The sequence below is a fragment of the Chanodichthys erythropterus genome, chromosome 17 (genome assembly GCF_024489055.1).
Source record: "Chanodichthys erythropterus isolate Z2021 chromosome 17, ASM2448905v1, whole genome shotgun sequence".
Taxonomy (NCBI): Eukaryota; Metazoa; Chordata; class Actinopteri; order Cypriniformes; family Xenocyprididae; genus Chanodichthys; species Chanodichthys erythropterus.
The window spans coordinates 21,122,205-21,147,500 of record NC_090237.1 but is presented as its reverse complement, the minus strand read 5'-3'; the positions used below and the strand labels follow the sequence as shown (position 1 = coordinate 21,147,500).

At 35.8% G+C, this 25,296-nt stretch overlaps 1 protein-coding gene across 5 annotated transcripts in view; it reads right to left on the bottom strand.

Moving 5' to 3' along the window:
* The window catches only part of gdpd5b (glycerophosphodiester phosphodiesterase domain containing 5b), a 61,496-nt gene that overhangs the window by 4,057 nt on the left and 32,143 nt on the right, over nt 1-25,296 (bottom strand). For 3 of the 5 annotated variants that reach the window (XR_010892233.1, XM_067366219.1, XM_067366221.1), the window contains exons 3-16: nt 23,527-23,630; nt 18,944-19,037; nt 18,672-18,731; nt 18,310-18,408; nt 17,236-17,329; nt 16,882-16,923; nt 14,929-15,074; nt 12,883-12,965; nt 9,756-9,906; nt 8,829-9,050; nt 5,801-5,958; nt 5,294-5,441; nt 4,925-5,007; nt 1-33 (exon numbers count right to left, since the gene is read on the bottom strand). The exon at nt 1-33 is cut by the window's left edge and continues 80 nt beyond it. Coding sequence is in view for 3 of the 5 variants with exons in the window: in XM_067366219.1 (XP_067222320.1) it covers nt 1-33; nt 4,925-5,007; nt 5,294-5,441; nt 5,801-5,958; nt 8,829-9,050; nt 9,756-9,906; nt 12,883-12,965; nt 14,929-15,074; nt 16,882-16,923; nt 17,236-17,329; nt 18,310-18,408; nt 18,672-18,731; nt 18,944-19,037; nt 23,527-23,630 (1,517 nt within the window). In the remaining 2 variants the exon portion in view is untranslated. The remainder of the gene's footprint in view (nt 34-4,924; nt 5,008-5,293; nt 5,442-5,800; nt 5,959-8,828; nt 9,051-9,755; nt 9,907-12,882; nt 12,966-14,928; nt 15,075-16,881; nt 16,924-17,235; nt 17,330-18,309; nt 18,409-18,671; nt 18,732-18,943; nt 19,038-23,526; nt 23,631-25,296) is intronic. The other 2 variants (XR_010892234.1, XM_067366220.1) reach the window with 1 other exon arrangement.

Here is a 25,296-nt window from a genome sequence, read left to right as displayed (position 1 = left end):
GGGTTGTAGCTACGCATCCCACTCATTCTCCACCTGTGATCACGTGCACACACAAACACACATATACACAAACTGACCTTAGTGACCACATCCAAACAGAGAACTGCTGATTCCTTTTTGGTTTATAATCCCAGTGTTAACAATCAAATTAACTCATGAATCTCACAGTGATTTATTAAAGGGTTAGTTCACCCAAAAATGAAAATAATGTCATTTATTACTCACCATCATGTCGTTTCACACCCGTAAGACCTTCGTTCATCTTCAGAACACAAAATAAGTTATTTTTGATTAAATCTGATGGCTCAGTGAGGCCTCCAATGAAAGCGATGGTACTTCCTCTCTCAAGATCCAGAAAGGTACTAAAACATATTTAAATCAGTTCATGTGAGTACAGTGGTTCTATCTTAATATTATAAAGCAACGAGAATATTTTCTGTGCACCGAAAAAAACGAAATAATGACTTTTTAACAATATCTAGTGATGTACGATTTCAAAACACTGCTTCATTAAGTAGAAAAATATTCTCGTCGCTTTATAATATTAATATTGAACCACTGTACTCACATGAACTGATTTAAATATGTTTTAGTACCTTTATGGATCTTGAGAGAGGAAATGGCATTGCTGGCGATGCAGGCCTCTCTGAGCCATTGGATTTCAACAAAAATATCTTAATTTGTGTTCTGAAGATCAACGAAGGTCTTACCGGTGTGGAACGGCATGAGGGTGAGTAATAAATGACAGGATTTTCATTTTTGGGTGAACTAACCCTTTAATCTAATTGGTAGACTCTAAGATATAAAGTACATTGTATTTATATTACCATTCAAAGGTTTGGGGTCAGTAAAAATTACTGCTTTTATTCAGCAATGATGCATTAAATTGTTCAAAAGTAACAGTAAAGCCACTGATAATTTCATAAAGACTTCTATTTCAAAGAATCCTCAAAAAAAAAAAAAAAAAAGTATCATGGTTTCCACAAAAATATTTAGTTGTTTTCAACACTGATAATAAGAAATCTTTCTTGAGCACCAAATCAGTATATTAGAATGATTTCTGAAGGATCATGTGACTGAAGTAATGATGCTAAAAATTCAGCTTTGCCATCACAGGAATAAATTACATATTATATTATATTATATTATATTATATTATATTATATTATATTATATTATATTATATTATATTATATTATAGAAAACAGGTCTTTTAAACAGTAAAAACATTGAACAATATTACTATTTCTATTGTATGTTTAATCAAATCAATGCAGCCCTGGTGAGCAGAAGAGACTTCAAAAACATTTTAAAAAATCGTACCGACCCCCAAAATATTTGAACGTAAGTGTATAAATAATTTACTAAACTCTTACTAAAGTCTTAGATTTACATATGAACCAAAACAAGTCTGTTAATCTGCTGTTATAGTGACCATCTGTTCAAATTACCCAAAATACAAAGTTTGTTTTTCCCCCGATTATCTAACACCATCTGTCAAAACTGACATTTTGGAGTGTTGTTGGCTCAAAACAAGACGTCGGCTTTAAACCATATGAGAAATTAAGAAAGCACTCAAATCAAGCCTATAGATAACCTTAAAATATAAATGCAAATTTTTTTTTTTTTTTTTTTTTTAAATACTTCTCTGCAACAGTAGAAAATGGCTCTCTTGCAGAAACAAAAGCAGCTATATGTAACTTTCAGTCAATTGTGATTGTTGCTCATTCCGTACTCATCCACTAGGGGGTGGCAGAGTATCACAGCAAAATCCTAAAGGATACTCCCTGTTAGTGAACCTTCATTCAAGTGATTCCATGTAATAAAACTGAATTACATATTAATTATATGTTAAGTGATAAGCGGTGATTTTAAAGTGTAATCATGTTGGCTGTGGTTTAGTGAGAAGAGTTAGTAATAGCATTGACGAAATACAGGTAAAACAAAAGATACAGGCAGATAGATTGAAACAGGGTTATATAGAGAAAGAAGGGCAAGAAAGGGAGATATACACTGGCAGCATGGGCCAACAGTGCTGACCCAATTACCTGATTATGTGATAGCTGAGAGATGCCAGAATGCAGCAGAGAAGAGGAGCATGCACATCAGGCAGAGAGCAAGAAGAAGAGGAGGAGAGGTGGAAGAAAGGGTACAAGAGTAAAAGAAAGGGAGAGAATCAAGAGGTCAGTTCAGAAAAGCAGATGTCTTTATGGCAAGCGCAGCAAACGTAGAGGATCCAGAGCCCCACAAAACTTTGAGTTGTCATTTTGCACATTTAACCATTGATGCTGATCTCAAACATTAAACATTATAATGAAAGATAACTGGTGAGTATGCAAAACATCCAATACATCAACAAAGCAAACACATTTTCTTCTTATCCTTCCTTCCTTCACTCTAATCATGGTTTAAGATACAGCGATCTTCACTAATATTGACACCCTTAGTAAATATGAGCTAAGGCGGATGTGGAAATAAATCTGCATTGTTTATCCTTTTGATCTTTCATTCAAAAAATTCATAACTTTCATTCAAGTACAACAATTGAAAGTGGGGGAAAAATCTTATTATGAAATAAATGTTTTTCTCCAGTACATGTTGGCCACAATTATTGGCACCCCTAGAATTTTTTATGAGTAAAATATCTCTGAAGTATATTCCCATTCATATTTACATTTTTAGCAAACCAGGGTGATCTTGAACATGAAATTGTCCAGCCATTAATTCCTGTTCCACAGGAGTATAAACATGAGGAAACACAAAGACCAAATTCCCTTAATCATTCATCACAATGAGTAAAACCAAAGATTATAGTTCTGATGTGCAGCAAAAGATTGCTGAGCTTCACAAAAGAGAAAGTGGCTGTAAGAAAATAGCTAAAGCATTGAAAATCCCCATTTCCACCATCAGGGCAATAATTAAGAAGTTCCAATCAACTAAAGATGTTACAAATCTGCCTGGAAGAGGACGTGTGTCTAAATCATCCTAATACATGGTGAGGAGGAAAGTTTGAGTGGCCAAAGACTCTCCAAGGATCACAGCTGGAGAATTGCAGAGATTCAATCAGCACCTACATCCCCACAAGTTGTTTGGGAGGGTTTCAAGAAAAATCCTCTGCTCTCATCCAGAAACAATCTCAAGCATATTCAGTTGTCAGACACGACTGGATCTTCAAACTGGACCGGCTTCTATGGTCAGATGAAACTAAAAAAAAGAGCTTTTTGGCAGCAAACCCACCAGATGGGTTTGGTGCACACATTGATAAAAAGTACCCCATGCCCACGGTTAAATATACTGCTGGATCTTTAATGTTGTGAGCCTGTTTTTCTGCTGGAGGTCCTGAACATCTTGTTCAGATTCATGGTATCATGGATTCTATCAAATATCAACAGATAAAAAAAATCAAAACCTGACCGCTTCTGCTAGAAATCCAATAATGGACTATGGTTGGATCTTCCATCAGGACAATGATCCAAAACAAACATCAAGACCAACACAAAAATGTCACTGAGCACAAAATGAAGCTTCTGCCATGGTCTTCTCAGTCCTCTGACCTGAACCCTAAAGAAAATGAGTGGAGTGAACTGAAGAGAAGAAGCACCAACATGGAGCTGAGAATCTTAAGGATCTGGAGAGATTCTGTATGGAGGAATGGTCTCTGATCTCTTGTCAGGTGCTCTCCAAACTCATCAGGCATTATAGAAGAAGACATAAAGCTGTTATCTTGGCAAACGGACATTGCAATAATTGGGTGCCAATAATTGTGGCCAACGTAAACTAGAGAAAAACATTTATCTCATAATGAGCTTTTTTCCCCATTTTCAATTGTTTTACTTAAATGAAAGGTTAGAATTTTGTGAATTGTTTTAATGAAAGATCAAAAGGATAAACAATGCAGATTTATTTTCACAGCTGCCTTTGCTCATATTTACTAAGGGTACCAATATTAGTGGAGGGCACTGTCCATTAATATTTTGTTTTGTAAAGGTTGAACAATGTAAATTCTAGTAATAGGAAGCTGCATTTGATTACATCCGGTGAAACAATCAAAGCAAAGTGATGTAATGTGTGTGTACTAGAATTTACAATCTAGATGTTTAAGAGTGATTTTAAACAAACTTTAGCTTGCATTACTACAACATTCAAAGTCATATTTTCTTTTAAAACTGTACAGAGGGTGAATTTAAGCAGTAAAAAATAAGCAAGTTCATCCAGAACATAAATTTGAAAATATTTCTTTAGTAGCAAAAACTAAATATTTTTATATAGGATATTCTAACTTTCTATAAACATTAACTTTTTTTTTTTTTTTCATAACAATGTAGATGAGATTTGTAGATGAAAGGATTTCTTAAGAAATTAATATTTAATATTTCATTAAATTAAATGTATAAGTGTATGTATTGGAAAGATGGAAAGAAAGAAGAACTATAATTGCATTAACTAAAACTAAATCTTTTTTAAAAATGTTTTTCGTTAGTTGGAATAAAGTTAAATAAAATAAAATAAAATATATATAAACATCTGATACATAAAACCTACATGAAAATGAAAAATGTTGCCTTGACAACTAACTGAAAAAAGTTTAAGTACTAAAAGATAAATACAAACACACACATACATATACACACACAAACAAACACACACACACACACACACACACACACACACACACACACACACACACACACACACACACACACACACATATATTACACATACATACATATTATATTATATATATATATATATATATATATATATATATATATATATATATATATACACACACACACACCCACCCACACATATTACATATGTATATATGATTTCAAAAGCCAAATCAATATATTAATAAATACTTTAACAGTATACATAATTCCTATAATCTACAGCATACCATGTCAAACAAATGGCCACTTACTTCTGGAATATAAATATTCCCAGAACTACAGCAAAGGAAATGAGATCAGTGGAGATCCATATCAAGCAGTACTCATCTGGAGTCTGGAAAGACACAAGTGCTAATGAGACACACACACCACTAGATGGTGCAAGAGAATTGATAGAGATCCTTCTTTCTTAAGAAACATATAAAACAAGCTCTTGTGTATATTATAGCACATTGCATGGGATAATATTATCAATATATATTTTATACAAAATATGCAATTAACTCCCTTCTAATATTCATGCATTTATTTTGAATAAAGGCCAGAGCAATAGATGTTAACCAATTATATTTCTTAGCCATTGCCTAATGAAAAATGTACAAGCAGATGAGGGTTTGTACCATGAGCCAGAGCGGATAGTGCACCTTCCTCAGCACCTGCGGGGCTTCAGAGGAGACAGATGGAACCCCACTGCACCACAGCAGAGAATATAGCCATGGCTCGTTCACCGTATAGAGAGTCAGACTGATGTTGTTCTCATTATACAGCCTATTCAAATACACACACAGATATAGGACTAGCTTTTGCACACTTGACTAGTGGGGACTAAAATCCTATTCACACCAAGTACAACAATTTTTTGTCAATCTCTTATTTCTGATGTTCTTGTTTGTTGATGCTATGGCTTTTTATGTTGAATTTAGATGTGAGCCACAAGCTTACAAGCTTAATTGGAACACTGTCTATAATATAGCTCGAGTTTGGCTGAACAACTGCAGGTTTTTGCATTTCTGTTACATTACACTTGTGCAGCAGAAACTGCAGCCTTTGTTCCCAAACTGTCCCTTATCGTATAATGTGGATGTTTTAAGTGAGACCAGGTGTTTGTAAGTAGGGCAGAGGCGTACTGGATGTCCTGCACAGAGGCCTGGTTGTAGCGCAGCAGGACCCTGCTGATGCCTTCATGATGGAGTGTGTCGAGGGGCAGCTTCTGTACAGAGCTCTGCTGTAAACCCGGAGCAACCTGCCTCACCATCTCTCTGTTACTGTCCACTGTCCACATCACCTACACAAACATACACAAAACTGGTTAAATGTGAGAAGGGAATACAAACTATGTAATAATCATACTTTTAGATATTAACCCTGTGAAGTCTGACATATGAAATAATAGTCAGACAAATCTCATTTTAAAGGTGCCCTTGAATTAAAAATTGAATTGAATTTATCTTGGCATAGTTGAATAACAAGAGTTCAGTACATGGAAATGACATACAGTGAGTCTCAAACTCCATTGCTTCCTCCTTCTTATATAAATCTCATTTGTTTAAAAGACCTCCGAGGAACAGGCAAATCTCAACATAACACTGACTGTTACGTAACAGTCGGAATTATTAATATGTATACGATGTATATGATTACTAATATGTAACATTATTGCATATGCCAGCTCATGTTCAAGCATTAGACAATGGCAGCCAGTATTAACGTCTGGATCTGTGCACAGCTGAATCAACAGACTAGGTAAGTAAGCAAGAACAATAGCGAAAAATGGCAGATAGAGCAATAATAACTGACATGATCCATGATATCATGATATTTTTTGTGATATTTGTGATATTAGATTAGCATGTTGCTAATGTACTGTTAAATGTGGTTAAAGTTATCATCGTTTATTACTGTATTCACGGAGACAAGAACCGTCGCTATTTTCATTATTAAACACTTGCAGTCTGTATAATTCATAAACACAACTTCATTCTTTATAAATCTCTCCAACAGTGTAGCATTAGCCGTTAGCCACGGATCACTATCAAATTCATTCAGAATCAAATGTAAACATCCAAATAAATACAATACTCACATAATCCGATGCATGCATACAGCATGCATGACGAACACTTTGTAAAGATCCATTTTGAGGGTTATATTAGCTGTGTAAACTTTGTTCATGCACTGTTTAAGGCAAGTGCGAGCTCCGGGGGTGGAGAGCGCGAGATTTAAAGGGGCCACAACCTGAATCGGCGCATTTCTAATTATGCCCCAAAATAGGCAGTTAAAAAAAATTAATTAAAAAAAAATCAATGGGGTATTTTGAGCTGAAACTTCACAGACACATTCAGGGGACACCTTAGACTTATAATACATCTTGTTAAAAAAAACATTCAATGGCACCTTTAAATGAAAAACATGTGCATTTTTTTTGTGTGTGTGTTTTTTTTTGTTTTGTTTTTTGCTGTTGTTGTTGTTGAGTATCACATTTAACCCAAAAAAGGGCAAGACTATATAAAGAGAAAATTAATTAGATCAGAAAATGAATTTATTGCTATTTTCCATCTTATTAGGACACAAATACTACAATTTCATATTTTTTTTGAAAAACATGTCTTTTATTTTTTATTTTAATGTTTGTATCCCCCAGGATACGTCATTAAAGGTGCCGTAGAACATCTTTTTAAAAGATTTAATATAAGTCTAAGGTGTCCCCTGAATGTGTCTGTGAAGTTTCAGCTCAAAATACCCCATAGATTTTTTTTTATTAATTTTTTTAACTGCCTATTTTGGGGCATCATTAAATATGAGCCGATTTAGGCTGCAGCCCCTTTAAATGCTCACGCTCCACGCCCACGGAGCTCGCGCTTGCCTTAAACAGCATAAACAAAGTTCACACAGCTAATATAACCCTCAAAATGGAGCTTTACAAAGTGTTCATCATGCAGCATATCAGATCATGTGAGTATAGTATTTATTTGTATGTTTACATTTGATTCTGAATGAGTTTGATAGTGATCCGTGGCTAAAGCTAACATTACACACTGTTGGAGAGATTTATAAAGAATGAAGTTGTGTTCATGAATTATACAGACTGCAAGTGTTTAAAAATTAAAATAGCGACAGCTCTTAATTGTCTCCGTGAATACAGTAAGAAACGATGGTAACTTTAACCACATTTAACAGTACATTAGCAACATGCTAACAAAACATTTAGAAAGACAATTTACAAATATCGCTAAAAATATCATGATATCATGAATCATGTCAGTTATTATTGCTCCATCTGCTATTTTTCGCTATTGTTCTTGCTTGCTTACCTAGTCTGATGATTCAGCTGTGCACAGATCCAGACGTCCTGCCCTTGTCTAATGCTTGAACATGGGCTGGCATATGCAAATATTGGGGGCGTACATATTAATGATCCCAACTGTTACGTAACAGTCGTTGTTATGTTGAGATTCGCCTGTTCTTCTGAGGTCTTTTAAACAAATGAGATTTATATAAGAAGGAGGAAACAATGAAGTTTGAGACTCACTGTATGTCATTTCCATGTGCTGAACTATGCCAAGGTAAATTCAATTTTAAATTCTAGGGCACCTTTAAAGACTGAGAGATGTACACATAAGCGTTTCTCAAAAGCCTGATTTTATACATTTTAAGATGGTTTTTAAAAAAGTATGCATGGATGATCATCTTGAATCATCAGTGTTCATCTTAAAATATTACTAACAATATACAAGTTATTACTGTGTATACTTTACAGAAATCAGTACAGATTTCACAGCAAAAAGACACATGTACCATAACCTGAAGGTGGACATTTTTATACTATAAAAGGCTTTTTACTTGCTGAAAAAAAGTATAAACTATCAATCAGATGACAGAAGGCATGTAGTAGATTGTGTACAATATGTTCTTCAACAATGTTTTGATCATGCTGATAATTTAGAGGCCTTAGAAATTTGATTATCAAATTTGATACAGTTAGACTTTATAACCATAATGTAATTAATTTCACTAACAGCTAGGGGGCGCAACTATACAACCATATAAAACCGGAACAAATGTATCAAACAAAGGCATCTATTTCAACCCCAGGCCAAGGACAAAGGAGATTTCCAGTAGCATATCAAACGTGAGTATCACTGCCTCAAGACTAACCTGCCGTTGTGGTATTCCTGACCTCAGAACAGTGTCCAGGGTGAGGTTGACCCAGTCGTGGTGGTGGGGGTGATTGTGCGGCGGTCTGCGCAGAGTGAATATGGCCGAGCTCTTGGATTTAGCCGCTAGTTTCAACATCTGCTCCAGGCTGCACACCGTCTGATTCCCCACTGACCAGCGCTCAGATGTTGACATGTACTGCACAGTCCAGAAAGGATCATCCTGCGTTCAGTGAAATCAGTCAAGTTATATGCAGATATACATACTTATACGTTCCTAATGTAAAAGATTAAAACTTTAAAATAAGAAGGAAACAAGGAAATGTAGTCTAAATTATAAAGCTATGACACCATGCTTAATTTGCTAGATCTTCAAAGGGTACATCACATTAGACAGCAGTGAAGTCCACTTACTGTATAATTGGAGTAAAAGCCATAATTTAGATTTACATAAACCTTAGAGTTAAACAGACCATTTTTGTTACTGTACCTTTAAGATTTCTAGATGCAAATACATCTGTTATAACTGGATAACCGCTTTGCATGAAATGCAGTATAGTTATAATTCATTAGATTGGGCTGATTGCACAAAACTAACAGTTGTTGATGTATAAACTTGGGCAGAAATATACTAATGTGCTGACATCATAACTGTGATGTTCTAAATGTTATGTTTTGCAATATAATTTCCATTAATGGTCAAGAGAGAGGCTTTGCATGAATATTAAAGTACTTCTACATAGACTGAACTCTTAATAAGCAAGAAAAATTTAGTTTTTTTTCTGTTCCCATTAAAATTTAAAAACACAGTGTTGCCATAAATAACTGCAAATTACTAACACTACTACATCACTAAATTCAGCTGTATTGAAAGTGAAAGTGACAAGTGAACATTGTAGACAATGTTTAGAGCCAAAATGGCCCATACCTTGAGAAACCACTGGCCAGCATTCAGTGAGCTCAGATCAGTCCAGTTGAAGAGTGAAGCATCATCATACTGTCTCTCAGGGAACACTCTCCTCACGTTTGTGGTTCTCCTCAATGTCCGGTCTCTCATGAGGAATGGCACACCATCTAGACTACAGCCAAAGCCAGAGTTACTCAGCAGCATGTGATTAGACAGCACTTAGATTGCAACTGAGGAAGTGCTTCCATTAGGGCTGAACCTGCCAGCACTGCCGGTAATATTCAATGATAAGATAGTGAATATATGTGGCGAGTGGACATACTGTATGCAGTGACTGGCAGAAGAACATCTTTATGGTCTTACTGCAATAGTGCGGTTGTTGTACAATAGAAGTAATATTATTGCAAACCATTACTCTTCATTTAGAAGATGCCTTTTTACACAGGACAACCCACAAACTGAGGTTAAATGCCTTGCAGGAGCACAGTGGTGGTAGCTCGGGATTGAACCTTTGGATTACCGGTCAAGATATTTAACCTCTAAGCCACATCAATTTTAATATGGTTATATACCAGTGCCACCAACTCTCAATGAAATTAAACCGTATGTTCCAAACCACAGCAACATGTGGCCTGAAACAACCAATCACAAAGCAGTAATGGCTCACAAGACTTAATTGCACTTATTTGTATAGTGTTTATTATAATCAAAGTCCCTTTAAGACAAGTCATTTCACTCGGCGGCCATCTTTGAAACGCCTCTCGGGCATCCTGGGCATCATGCAATCTCTTTGAATGGGGAAACATCAAATTCTCCAAAACTGTTTGCCAACCTTACGATTAAATTTCATATTTGAAATCACCAATGAAATCTAACAACAACTGGCTCATAAATTTGGTTTCTAAATGCTCGAATCATGACAAAAAAAAACTGTATTTTTCAGGCTGGATCAAGCTAATGCACATGCGCAGACCTAAATACGCGTCTCTTCGGAGGCGCGCGTCTGACAGTTTCTATAGAAACCGGTGATTCTAACGGCCGCTGAAGTGACGCGATGACTTTACCAGTCGGCGATTGGCTCTTATTTAGAAGGCGGGACTTATTCCGCCATATTGCGCGTTACACTTTCTCCCATTCAAAACAATACGAGTGACACGTCTTGTGTTATTCTATAGTCTCTGTTATAATATACAGTACATTGTTGTTTTAACTGACTCGACCATTTAAAAATTGCAGCTGTATACAATCGTCAGGATAAACTTCAAACATTTAATATTTCAAAGAAGAATTTAAAGCAGAACTAAGTAACTTTTTTTACCTTCATAAATAGTTTTCTAAGTCCTTACGATGGTTAATTGACTTGTAGTGGTGTGTTTGAGGCGAGCACTAACCCCATCTGGCAAGTCTATGCCAGAATACAGCACTTGCAAGTTGAGCTGCATCGACCCAAAACAATCTCACCTCATGTTCACGTTCACACGAGAATGACAAAATGCTTTACAGTAATTCAAAAACAATATAAGACAATTTCAAAAAATTACCCACCTCCATCGAGTGTACTGTATTTGCAAATTACCCACCTCCTCTTTCTTGTACTGTATTTGCAAAACTACTGCGCTGGTGAGCGTTGTAGTCGTTGTAGTCCAGAGCTGCGCTTGGAGTATTTACGACAGTGTCATTCACTGAAGGAAACTGTAGGGGGAGCTTCGCAAATCTTGCTGAGTTCCGCTTTAAATTTCTTCATGCCTTAAAATAGCTTGAATGTAACTCTACACCCTTGCCTCATTTAATATACGTGGATGAATGAATATGCAAATTAGCCCCGCCTCCACTTGCTCAGAGATCCACTTGGTCAACTTTCTGTGCACAATGGTATCACGCTGCACAATGGTATCGCTCTTTACAACATCGGACACATAACGGTTATTAATATAACTAGCCTTTCGCTTGACTATGTTATCAAACAGCTAATAATGTGTTGCAGTGTTATGAGTCAGACAGCTGCCATCTAACAATCAGTTTCCTTACAAACACTTTAACAACTCAGAACGTCAATGGAGAAAGACATATAGTTCAAAATAACATCGTAATATACATCATGCACCTGCCATATTGCTAAATCTACACAATTTTTCACATCAACAGAAAAGTATACCGGGATAACCTGGTTTGGTTACAATTTATTTTAAGGTGTCAGTATTACAGTATAATTATACATTTAAGTACTGAGTAATGACAATTAACTACATGTACTTACTATAGGGTTAGGGTTAAGATGAGGGTTTGGTTTAGGGTTAATTGCACATAATTTCTAGTTATTACTACAGTAAATTCATGTAACATATGTAACAATGACACTGTAAAATAAAGTGTTACCCCTGGTGTCTCTCGAGACTCCACTGCTAGTTCGCTGTTAATGATATGCTAAAGCCCGCTGGCACGTTGATGTGATTGGTTACAAGGTAGTTTGTTACATTAGACACCAGTGATTTCAAACCGCGGGTTTGATAATGTCTTTTTTCACAGCAGATTAAAGGAGAAAATACTCAGCAATGGTGTTGGCATATGAATTTGTACATGGTTTGTCTTAAAGCATATTAAAAACACCACATAGACATATGAAGAACATTAAAAAATGTATTTTCACCACACACAATAATAAAAAAAATTGCAGTGTTTATAAAAATGAGGTCAAAATTATTTTTGTGGTAATCAACATTATGCCAGAGATTCTATCCATAGAGTTTCACTATTAGAGATAGAGAGTCTAAAAGCTCAAGTGATGACTCTCTTTACCCAAGATAAAATACAACACAACAGTTGGACAATTTATGCTCCATTATCTAAAGATGTGTGTTACGCAGGCAGAGTAGATTATAGCTTAAAGGGGCTTCTTTATAAAGTCTTCCTGTCTGTCCCAGTGTTCAATTACTATGCACTCTCTGGGTTAAGATACGACACGACTCATGCCAACCTCTCATTATAGCAGTCTTGCACTGCCACACAAGGATTCACACTTTGAAACACACACTGTGGCCTTGTGCCTTTAGAGACAAACACACACACACACACACACACGGCTCTGTATAATCTATTGATTGAACTGTACCAAGAGGAGGAGAACCAGACAGAATGAATGTATGAATACCTGATGGTCACATCCGCCTCCAACCCACTAACATTTCTCTGCAGAGCTCGGTTGAAGGATAGGAGAGTGTTCTCTGGAGCGAGCTGAACAAGAGGAAGAAGAAAAAGAAAAGAAACAAAACCTTTTTAAAAAAAATTAAGACGTGAAAATTGCAAAGAATAAAGTATTGCATACTTTGACCCTATGGAAGCAGGAATGGAAAGACCATTGTTAAACCAAAATGTGAGACTCTTCTCACCCTGGAGCTAAGCGATAGCTAAACCTCTTCCTTCTTATGTAGATATAAATCAATAACTCATCTCACAGAGGTTCACTGACTGCTTGAGGGCCAGACAGATGCACAATCTATGGCTCCTCTGTGGTTCATGCTTATGCAATGGCATGCAAGCAGCAACTTGAGATCATCTGCGCACAGCGGGTTTAGATGTACTAGTACACGTGACAAATGCAGAATGAGGGTGAGACGCTTCCTTTGAAGCACAAGAGAATGAGGAGAGGAATATATTAAGGATCGACAGGATCAGTATGCATGTGCCTTTGGAGAGCACTTGATTATGACCCTCATCTTTGAATTCTGGCTTTTAAAGCCATGGTGGTCAATACCACACCTATGATCTCCAACAAGCACCTTCAATGTGTTTGCAACCCAAGTTTGGGTGTTTACAGCTATAGCTAGAAATGAAAGAAGACAGTTACTGTAAGTTCCTCCAAAGAAAATTGTTCACTAATAGGCTAGTAGAAATGTTACATAACACTGCTACTAGAAAGACACTTACATAAGGAGGCTGAAATGTTATTTTTAATTATCTTTTTCTGTAGCCCTATACAAAAGCGGACCAGTTTTTCCTGGGAGAAATTAGGTAAATTTGTGTTTTTCACAGATGATTTCAATCAAAACCAAACAAACATCTGCCTGTTTTCTCACACAAACACCATAAAATTACTGAGAAAATTAAACACACACATATATACCCTTACCTGTTAAAAGTTTGGAAAAATTTGGATTTTATTTTTTATATTTTTGAAAGAAGAATCTTATGCTCACCAAGGCTGTATTTATTTGAAGAAAATACAGTAAAAATAGCAATATTGTGAAATATTATTACAATTTAAAAGAACAGTTTTTTTTATTATTATTTTAATATATTTAAAAATGTGATGGCAAGGCTGAATCTTCAGCAGCCATTACTTCTGTGTCACATGATCCTTCAGAAATCATTGCAATGTGTTCATTAGGTGTTCAATTATTGACAATTATAATTATCAATGTTATATTAATTAATTAATTCATTTTTTTGCTGCTTTTCATTTTTGTGGAAACCATGATGCACTTTTCAGGATTCTTTGCTGAATAGAAAGTTCAAATGAACAGAATATACAGCTATGGAAAAAATTAAGAGACCACTTAACATTGATTTCTGAACTTGGAGTGGTCTCTTAATTTTTTCCATAGCTGTATATGTTTATAATATATACTTTGTATAATATATGTTTTGTGACCTACACATATAGACAATAGACCAAAAAAAAACCTCCAATTCCAGCTGAATTAGTACATGAAATCATGGATGTCCCATATTCAAACCTTCAGGTAGTTCATAAAACTAATCCTGTCCAAATACTGTATTTGACTACAAACATTTGCATTTTTTTTCTGTGCCACTATACAACAGAAATAACATTCACACATATCAAAAGTGTATTTGACATTTCAGAGCACAATACACCAATGATACACACACGAGTGTATTGAAAACCCTCCAAACCTTGAACAACGCCTACGCAGAGATTCTCAGTGGCTCTTACCAGAGTTATATTTAGCTATGACAAGCCAGGGAAAAGAAATATGAGAAAGATAAATGGAGAGAGAGAAAGAAAAAGAGAGGGAAAAATTGTGAGGGATGGAAAGACAGGAAAGAGATACAAGCATTGAGAGAGAGGAAGGACTAAACTGCCTCCAGCAATCCTTGATGTAGCCTAAACTTGATGTAGCATCTAGGGAAGACAGGAAGTGCACAACACAATGTTGACAATTTGGCAGCTCACCATTGGAGCTCCTTGATGGCCGATGACGGCTGGTGCTGCTTTGAGACTCCCACGCTCCATAATGCAGGGTGAGGTGATTGACAGCGGAATGAAGTAGAGCGTGAGGAGAACACTCAGGTAGATGAGGAGAACCATCAACTGGAACCCTAGAGAACCAACAACTTAGTTATCTGAAATTATAACTATGGTACAGCTCCAAAAAGTTTTTGTAAATCATAAAATGTCTATAAAATAACTTTTTTAATCAATTTAAACTGTGATCACGTGTTATGTCGTCTTCTTTGCAGTAGCTAAGAGGAAACGCCTAAATTTTAGATCAGAACAAGTAGATGTGAATGCTTGAAAGTGTGCGGTCTCATTGTTCATAATGTGCTTTCTAACATTAGTGCTACTGTAAGTAAATGTATGTTGACAGTTGAGGAGTGCTGATTCTGCATGATTTTCTTTAAATTGTTATTCAGCCATGATAGCAGCTGTCCTGAAGAAGACAACTAAGTGTAGAAGTTGAGGCTAAAATGTGCAATAGCTTCCTTTGCAGCAATGCTAAATATAACGTTTTTGCGTTGCATTATGAATTGCATTCTGACCTATTTCTGAGCACATGATGTGTGGAATCGAGCTTGCACAGCTATTTTAATTTACATGCTTGTGTAAAATATTTTTCAGGGGGAGAGAAGATTTAGAAATTAAGGGCCCTATTTTAACAATCTTAACGCAAAGTGTAAAGCGCACGGCGCAGGTGCACTCAGGGCGTGTCCAAATCCACTTTTGCTATTTTAACGACGGAAAAACGGTCCGTGCGCCGGGGCGCATTTTTGAAATGGGTTGCCCCTATTCTCTTAATGAGTAATGGGCGTAACGTTCAATAAACCAATCAGAGTGTCATCTCCCATTCCCTTTAAGAGCGAGATGCGCTCGCGCCATGGCGGATTGCTATTTACATGGCGGGATTTGTTGGCGGAAAAGCTGAACGTGCGCGAAGTTAAAGCGGGCATGCAAATGCAGGCTTTCAAATAGCTGCACGCGATGAGTCAGTTAATATATATGTGTGTGTATTGACACGATTGTTCAATTAATTAGCCAATTTCCTTCATCATTATAAGTAGTAAAACAGGTAGCCTAATTCTAATACACGCAATGACTATTCATCATTACATTTTTATATTTATGTAGCCTACACAATAATATTCTTTTACACTGTAATCCTTTTGTTTTTAATATTTGGCATGTTTGTGTGATGCGCGTCCCTGTGTGTAATAAGCAAAGTCAACGCGCACTGTGGACGCGTCCAGAGGCGCAGTTTCTACCAACGCGCTCTAACAAAAAAATATTGCGCCACTGACTTTAGACTTTAGACCAGGTTTGAGTTGGTCTATGGCGCAGTCTATTTTCAGCTCCTTAAAATAGCAATGCGCTGGCAATGCGCCTGAACACACCTCTTTTTTAGACCAGCACGCCCATGGGCGCACTAACTGGCGCAAATGCATTTATTAAATTTAAGGACGGGCTTAAACGCGAACGGCGCCGGACGCAAACTAGCAAACATGCATTGCGCCGGCTGTATTATAGGGCCCTAAGATTTTAAAATACATTACCATTCAAAAGTTTGTGGTCTTCCATTTTATAATCATTTTTATGTAGCCAAGGACACACTTTCTATTCATCACAATATTCATTGGTTTCAAAATTAATATTAATAAGAAATGTTTCCTTGAGTACTAAATCAGCATTTCAGAATGATTTCTGAAGGATCATGTGACACTGAAGACTGGAGTTATGATGCTGAAAATTCAGCTTTAAAAAATTACAGTTTAAAATATATCTAAATAGAACAATATTATTTTAAATTGCAATAATACTGACAACATTACAGTTTTAATGTATTTTTGATCCAATCAGTGCAGCCTAGGTAAGCATGAGAGATTTCTTAAAAAAAAAAAAAATCTCACCGACCCCAAACTTTTGAACTCAATAGGCTCTGTGTACTGTATGCCCCTGAGGAATGAAGAAATTTTGTTCTGATTAACTAAATGAGATAAACCAGTTAAATCTGTGCTTAGTTGAATCAGATGAGCTTGGGTAAACAGAAATGTGGAATCGATAACAGTATTTTAATTTCCCCCCTAATGCTGTAACATGAAACACCAGCGCACTGAGCTAGTGGAGATAGTAATGTGTCTGTGTGATGACAGCAATGTATCGATAGGGGTGGAGAATTCCTGTGTGTATCGCTTTAATAATTAACATCTGGTTAATCATGATGCCTAACTGAGAGCATGATCTTTGTGCAAAGTGGATTCGACTTACTGGTTTTCTCTGCTCGCGCCACTTGTCCAGCCACCAGCCAGGCCAAAGCGGTAACTGCAGCTAAAGCGCCGATGTGCAGGAAGGGACCAGTAGCCTGAACAAAAATGGAGACATTCATTTGTTCTAAATACACAAACATAAATAGAATAAGAGAAATGTCTAGAAAATTGAGGAACCTTAAATGTCTGTAGAAAAATCATTTTACAGAGAGATTGCACACAAAAGACAAACTTCTAACCTAAAGCATACACTACTATTCAAAAGTTTGGGGTCAGTAAGATCTCATATTCTCACCAAAGCTGCATTTATTTGATCAAAATTACAGCAGAAACAGTAATATTATGAAATATTATTACAATTTTAAAAAACTGTTCTATTTTAATATATTTTAAACTGTAATTTATTTATTCCCGTGATGGCAAAGCTGAATTTTCAGCATCATTACTCCAGTTCTTCAGTGTCACATGATCCTTCAGAAATCACTTTAACATGCTTAATAAGGAAAATTCTCCTTATTATTAGGGCTGTTATGCAATTAAAATTTTTTATGTGATTAATTACATGATGTGATGATTTATTAATCTAATTTTAATTAATCATCAATTTTTGACTGGGAAATAACCCCCAAAAGATCATTTGAAGTCATTATTGTGTAAAGCATCAAATAGACACTGCAAAAAGTAGCTTCAGAAAGAAATATATTATTCAATTCAAAATTTTTTTTACACAGGACCTTTTGGACCCTGAAAATGATGACTGAATTTTCATTTTTGGGTGAACAATGCCTTTCATTTTTTTTTATTAATATGGAAATATGAAATAATTTTAAAAAAATAAAATTAAACTCAAAATAAGAAACTAAAACTGCCAGTAACATTTGTAACATTAATGCATCCTTGCTAAATATGTGTTAATTTCTTTTTCTCCACAAAAAAATTAAATAAATAAAAATAATAATAATTATAATGACCCCAAAGTTTTGAGTAGTAGTCTAACTAGAAAAACATAAATAGAAACTTCATTGCTTTTCAGGACTGCGGGAAACCTGGAGATGAGACATTTAAACGAACATACCTGAAGAGAAATCCAAACTACATCCCATTCCTCTCCCCACATCTGAGTGACTGATATCACACCAATTATTGTAGAGAGCAAAGCTACTGTTACACCAATCTAGTGAGAAAAACACAGACCAGTTTATTCTGTGAAAAGTCATTTTATGCAATTCCACTTCATTTAACCAAACTATGCTTCCATTTGTGTTCCTAAACAAACGGGAAATACAACTTTTACTCTCCCAATGTGGCCAGAAAGCCTCGGGGCATAACAAAGGTGTTTGTGACACTGTGTCAAGGTTAATTTGGTTTGTCTCACACAAACGGGACTAGGTTTTCTATTTCTATTCTGGGAAAAACATTTCAGAGGTTGACGAGTACCTTGTGGAGCCAGTGAAGATTTAACTGCTGCCCGACAGCTATATGACACAGGGCTAAAATCTGGAACAAAAAAAGATATTATATTAACAAAAAACTGGGTGACAGCAACTGTTCAGATAAAGTGTTAACTGGGATATGGAGCTGAAACAATGCTGAATGTGATGTGCACACACGTGTGTGAGAGAGAGAGAGAGAGCGTTAGTGGTTTTGGAGAGGTTTCGGTATGTAAACCCACAGTGCTGTATCAGCGCTACAGAGCAGTTACAACTCACCATTAAAAATGTTATATAGGTGAAGCCAGCTGCCGTGGTGGCCAATATGGGAATGGTTCCATCGCTCCATTCCCCTGAACGGTTATATAAAAACCTGTGGGAGCACAATACCGGAAAAACGTTAACAGTTGATTATTCAGCATTGGAATTCCTGGGACTTATGTCCTTCATAATGTTCAGACTGCTTTAAGGCCCAACCAAATAACCAAGCCCCTGAAAAACAAATAGAAGCTACTAATCTTTTGACAAGCTCCACATTTCTCTTGCTCGCTCTCTCATGAGAGCTCTGGATTATATAAGGATACTTTTACCAAAGAGGTGGATGAGAGAGGCATCTGTTTCACAAAAAGCATCATCTGCCTAGTGTGTATCTTTGAAACAAAGGGAGATAAAGCATATGAGACCATGGGGCACAGAATCAGGGTCAGTATTAGCTTCTTCAAAATATAGACAACGGCTGTGATCAGAATTGAATACCAGCTTACGTTTGCTCAGTACTGTGTAGTATGTCCTGCATATCCTGAAAAAGTGAACCTTTTTCCACAATATGTTTCAAACTGTAGAATGCTGTAGACATCTTCACATACAATTCTAATTCAGAGAGTCACAGTTCTTTTTTTTTTTTTCATATAATGTTGTGGAAGAAATGGCAAATGTTATGCTGCGTTCACGCTATGTTGTAATTATTGTAAATAAAGCTCTGTATGCTTTTGAATTGCTCTCGAGGAACTGAAATGGTGCAAACACATCTTTAAACTAATGTTAAAGGGTTAGTTCACCCAAAAATAAAAATTCTGTCATTTATTACTCACCCTCATGCCATTCCACACCCGTAAGACCTTCGTTCATCTTCAGAACACAAATTAAGATATTTTAGTTGAAATCCGATGGCTCCGTGAGGCCTCCATAGGGAGCAATGTACACTTCCTCACTCAAGATCCATAAAGGTACTAAAACATATTTAAATCGGTTCATGTGAGTACAGTGGTTCAATATTAATATTATAAAGTGACGAGAATATTTTTGGAGCGCCAAAAAAACTAAATAACGACTTATATAGTGATGGCCGATTTCAAAACACTGCTTCAGGAAGATTAGGAGCATAATGAATCAGTGTATCGAATCATGATTCAGATCACGTATCAAACTGCCAATGGCTGAAATCACGTGACTTTGACGCTCCGAACAGCTGATTCGACACACTGATTCTCGTCGCTTTATAACATTAATATTGAGCCACTGTACTCACATGAACTGATTTAAATATGTTTTTAGTACATTAATGGATCTTGAGAGAGGAAGTGTACATTGATCCCTATATGGAGGCCTCACTGAGCCATTGGATTTCAACTAAAATATCTTAATTTGTGTTCTGAAGATTAACGTAGGTCTTACGGGTGTGGAACGGCATGAGGGTAAGTAATAAATGACAGAATTTTCATTTTTGGGTGAACTAACCCTTTAAATAAAAATCAAGTAAAATATGTTTTCCAGAAAAATATTAAGCAGCCCCACTGTTTTCAACATTGATAATATAAGAAATGTTTCTTGAGTATTAGAATGATTTCTGAAGGAATGGAGACTGGAGTAACGGCTGCTAAAAAATCAGCTTTGCCATTACATTAAATATTTTTTACTGTATCTTTGATCCAATAAATGTAGCCTTGGTGAGCATGAAAGACTTCTTTCAAAAACACTAAAAAAAAAATTTCCTGACATACTACTGCAGCACTAGTAATATGCTTATCTGAGCCTAGAATCAGAATGGAAAGTGGGTGGGCATGTCATACATCACCCTTCAGCACGGACTGGATAAAATGCAGCTTGGTAGGCGGAGCCATATCTAGGGTTTGCTAGATACATCCCCTGCCTAATCACGGATTCTCCATGCACAGTCCCTCAGGGCATTAACTGGAGGTCGTTGTGAATCAACCCTTTTTGTCCTCTACAGTAACATCAAGGACTCATGTCATGTACCTCCCATGAGACTGTGTGGGGAGAGGTGGAGGCCAAATAAAAGGAGGAGAGAAGTGACATTGAAAAGGAAAAGAAAACAGAAGACGAAAGAATTTTAAAAAAGGAGATCAGGAGGATAATGAGAAAATGCACTTGAGGGAATAAGCAAACAATGGCTTTTACAACCACATTGTTTCTAATGTCCAGTTTTACAGAGTATGTGGTTTCTGGAAATTGGAAGATTATGTAATATTGTATGCAGCTTGTTCAAAATGCAGTGGCCAGGTTACTTATGAATACAGGAAGGATAGACCATATGACTCCTGTTTTGGCCATTGGTTACCTGTCAAGCAGCGAATAGAATTCAAGGTGTTGATGTATGTTTTTAAAAGCTCTTCACGGTTTGGCCAGTTTATAATTCAAAGCTTATCAATACTTGCTGCTCCTCTAGATCTCTTGCTGCTTTTGGATATTCCAGTGTGAGGGTGATATAGTATTTCATTCTTTCTTTCTCTTTTATTGTTAAGCACTTTGGTAAACTTGCATTTTTTTTTTAACTGCTTTATAAATAAATTTGATTTGACAGTAAAAATGTCAGAGCGTGATTTAATAGCAACACCATGACTGAATGTAAATGTGTTTTTGTTTTTTTAAAGACCCCCTGTGGTGAAAATCAAGTTTTTAATGTTGTTTATATGTCTATGTATTGTTTTTAATATGCTTTAAGACAAACCATGTGCAAATTCATAAGTCAGCACCATTGCCGAGTATTTTATGTTTGAAACTGCAGTAAACCAAAGACAATCTAAAACATGCTGTTTGAAATTGGTGGTGTTTGTAACGTCACAACAATGTGCCGGCAGGCTTTAGCATATCATTAACTATGACTGACTTGAAAATTTCAAGATTGTGAAAAAAATTGTGTAGATTTATCAATATAGTGAGTCTATTACGATGTTATGATGAACTATATGCCTTTCTCCACTGACGTTCTGAGCGTTTGTAAGGATACTTATTGTTAGAAGACAGCTGTCTGAATGGTGTGTGTAACATTAGCAACACATTATTAGCTGTTTGATAACATAGTCAAGCAAAAGGCTATCTATATTAATTCATAGTAATTAATGACAGAACCGTCGCAAGGGCTGTGCCAAGTGTGTGAGCGCATAGGGGCTCGCGCCAAAGTAAAGTGACAGCTGTTTTAAGTTAATGTTTTTGTCCTTCGAAATATTTTAATACAATAAAACATAGCTAAAACAATATTGCATGAGCGTGAGACTGTGATTTGTGTGCATATGTCAGTCAGTGTGTCCTCACATGTCAAGGTTCTGAGAGAGCTATTCACGTCCATTATAAATTCTGATTTTGGCCGCCTCTGGAATGGATCAAATCATAGATATTAGCCTACCTAAAAAAAGTTCAAGTAAATACGCTGGAAATCCGCGCTCATTCAAGGATGTGCATTTATTTCATGTATGGAGAAGGCACTGGCGCCTGCAGGATCTCATCTGAATGTTTTATTTAAAGTGGATTCAGACCGTTTTGCAAAGGCGTTTTACCAATTCATAATTTGAAACACAATTTAAGCATCAGAAAATATGAGCAGTTCAGTTGCACAGCTGTTAAACTGAATATACGAAGTGAAGCAAGCTTTTTTCTTAAATATCCACAACACGAACAACAAATCTCGTGTGTTTGTCACAACAGCAACAGTGTACTCTGAGCTGGCATGAGCGAGTGGCTAATTTGCATATTCATTGATCCGTGTATATTAAATGAGGCAAGGGTGTAGAGTTACATTCAAGCTATTTTAAGGCATGAAGAAATTTTTTTCACTTGAATTGTTTTTTAAATATGTCATTTTGGTGATCAAAGATGAGTTTTAAGGGATAAAATAATTGACTACAGGGGGACTTTAATGTTATACAGCATTATGCAGATATACTAAATTATTCATCATGTAATATAATAAATTTTATATATAAATAAATATCATATATCATATAACAATATTATACAACATAAAAATATAGTAAATTATACATATATAGTAATTTAAGATATGTATAACAACAGGGAACACTGTACTTGGTCCTATATCCCATAACTCTGCTCAACTTGCCCTTCCATTTAATGTTTGGAAAATTAACTGGAAATATTAGCAACCTTGATTCTCAGCATATGTATCTTGACAACGTTTAATTGGAATGACAAAAGCTAACCGATTTTTACACAAACTTGCATTAAAAATACAAAATAACCACATTTATTTAAGATGATAATTAGCTGAATTAAATTTGCAACCTGTATACAATGCAATATAGCATACTACTCTAATTCATCAGAGTAGTATTTAATTCAGTTTTAAATACTAAAAGTAATCAGTATACTGCAATGTGCAATCAGCGATTCCATTCTGAATACTAGCCAGAAACAGTCCAGCCTATCTATTAAAATTGTAATCTGTTCCATCAGAGCCTTTTCCATTAACTCTGGATTACTTTAAGCATAGGATTATAACAAATTTGTTTTGGGAAAGCTCATGAGTTTCTTAGATATATCTCTGCAGAGAAACAGAGATTGTGGGAATGTTGATGAAAGTGTATGATCTTATAAGGCCTACTCACCAGTTAAACTCGCTGTAGTCATTGTGGGCCTCCCACCAGAAGTAAAACCACACCAGTAACAAGAAGAAAGTGCAGAAGAGAATGAGGGACCACAAACACTCCCACTGGAACAGAAAAACGGAGATTAAAATAAATCTGCTCCATAATATGTGTCTATCAACATCAGTATTATTAAACAGTCACTATGAGAGACTGACAAAAGATAATCTCGAGACCTAAATGGAGAACAACTTTTATTTCAAAATACTGTCAACACTGTTTAAAAACTGAGCGAAATTTAATATAGAGTTCTCAAAATGCCCCAATAAGGACATGACTGCATACTCATATGAAACGCAATTAATCTGAATAGAGCTGCTTCCATAGTGAGATCTACCTTCATCACAGATTCATTAGTGAAACATTAGTTCTGCTCTCGGCAGGGTACAACAGAAGGCCTTCCTGTTGCCTGAAGTCAGATTTCACTTTCTCAACTAAGACATTAAGAGATGCATCAAATCACTGCAAATCTGCAATAATTAAATATAAATTTCCCCATACTTTACTCACATACGTAACAAACTATGCTTTCTCATCTGATGGTCTTCTCATCAATGTTTATTTAATAACTCGAAGTGACTTGTTAAACATCCCATACTGATTTGCTTTATAGATACATTATAGACCGAAATGAAAATATCATTGATTTAGTATGATCTTTTAGTATCATGTTTCCCCTAGTAGCTACAGCAGCCACACTGGTTTATTTTCTCCAGTTTATATCTTCCAGTGGATAAAATTGGCATTTAGCATTTTACATGAGCATTTCTCAAACATACACAAACAATTATACAACAATACCTCCTTTGAGAGTTTCATTTCAGCATATCACAGGCACTTCCCACACATTTTTTACTTGTACATATACACACCCCTGGCACAGCCAAACTCTTGACAATAACCAATGTACTGTGAATAATGTCCGAACCTAAAAATATCACCATTTATTTGGCTCACAGAGTAATGTGTTGTCTACAGCACACAATATAATTGGTTTTGTGGATTAATGAAATTGCTAGCGTGCAATTACATAAACCATGAAAAACAAATAAAACATTCATTTATTCCAACAAAAAAAATGCTTTAATGTTCGAATGGACTAATGTTACTATAATTTTCAAATCATTTCTTAATGGTTTTCCTCTTTAATCCACCCTGGTGATTCAGTGTCAGTTCTGTATGGCAGACAACTTCTAATTCCTGCACATTATTTAGATTATTATTATTTTTCATTATGTTTGGGGGGAGGGGAATTAACTAAAAGAGGACAAAAATACAGGCATCAACCGCCCAGTATAATGAAAACAACAAAAATATACTTTTTAGAACAGCATGGCCAAATAAAAAAAATTAAATTAAATAAATAAATTTAAACCTCGTTACATAAAGAAATTCACTCTGTTCTCATAGCAAAATAAAGACAATGCAGAATGACAGCACTTATTCCAATAATAATAAGAAAAATAAGAAAAATCAGCAGAGACACAAAGTACTCATACTGTCAATCTTCATCCTCGTCACTACGCAAAGAATGAAAAAAAGGTCTGCCATGAGGGAGCAGAGCAATGAAAACAGTTTTGAAATGTTCAGAAACGAATGATCCACTTGGTTCACAAAAAGCAGTAATCATGTATTAATTCCTAAGCCCCATCATCCAAAAACACCTAAATATAGATGGATAAAGAGGATTATGGGTAATTCTAAGCAAAAAAAAAAAAAAAAAAAATACAC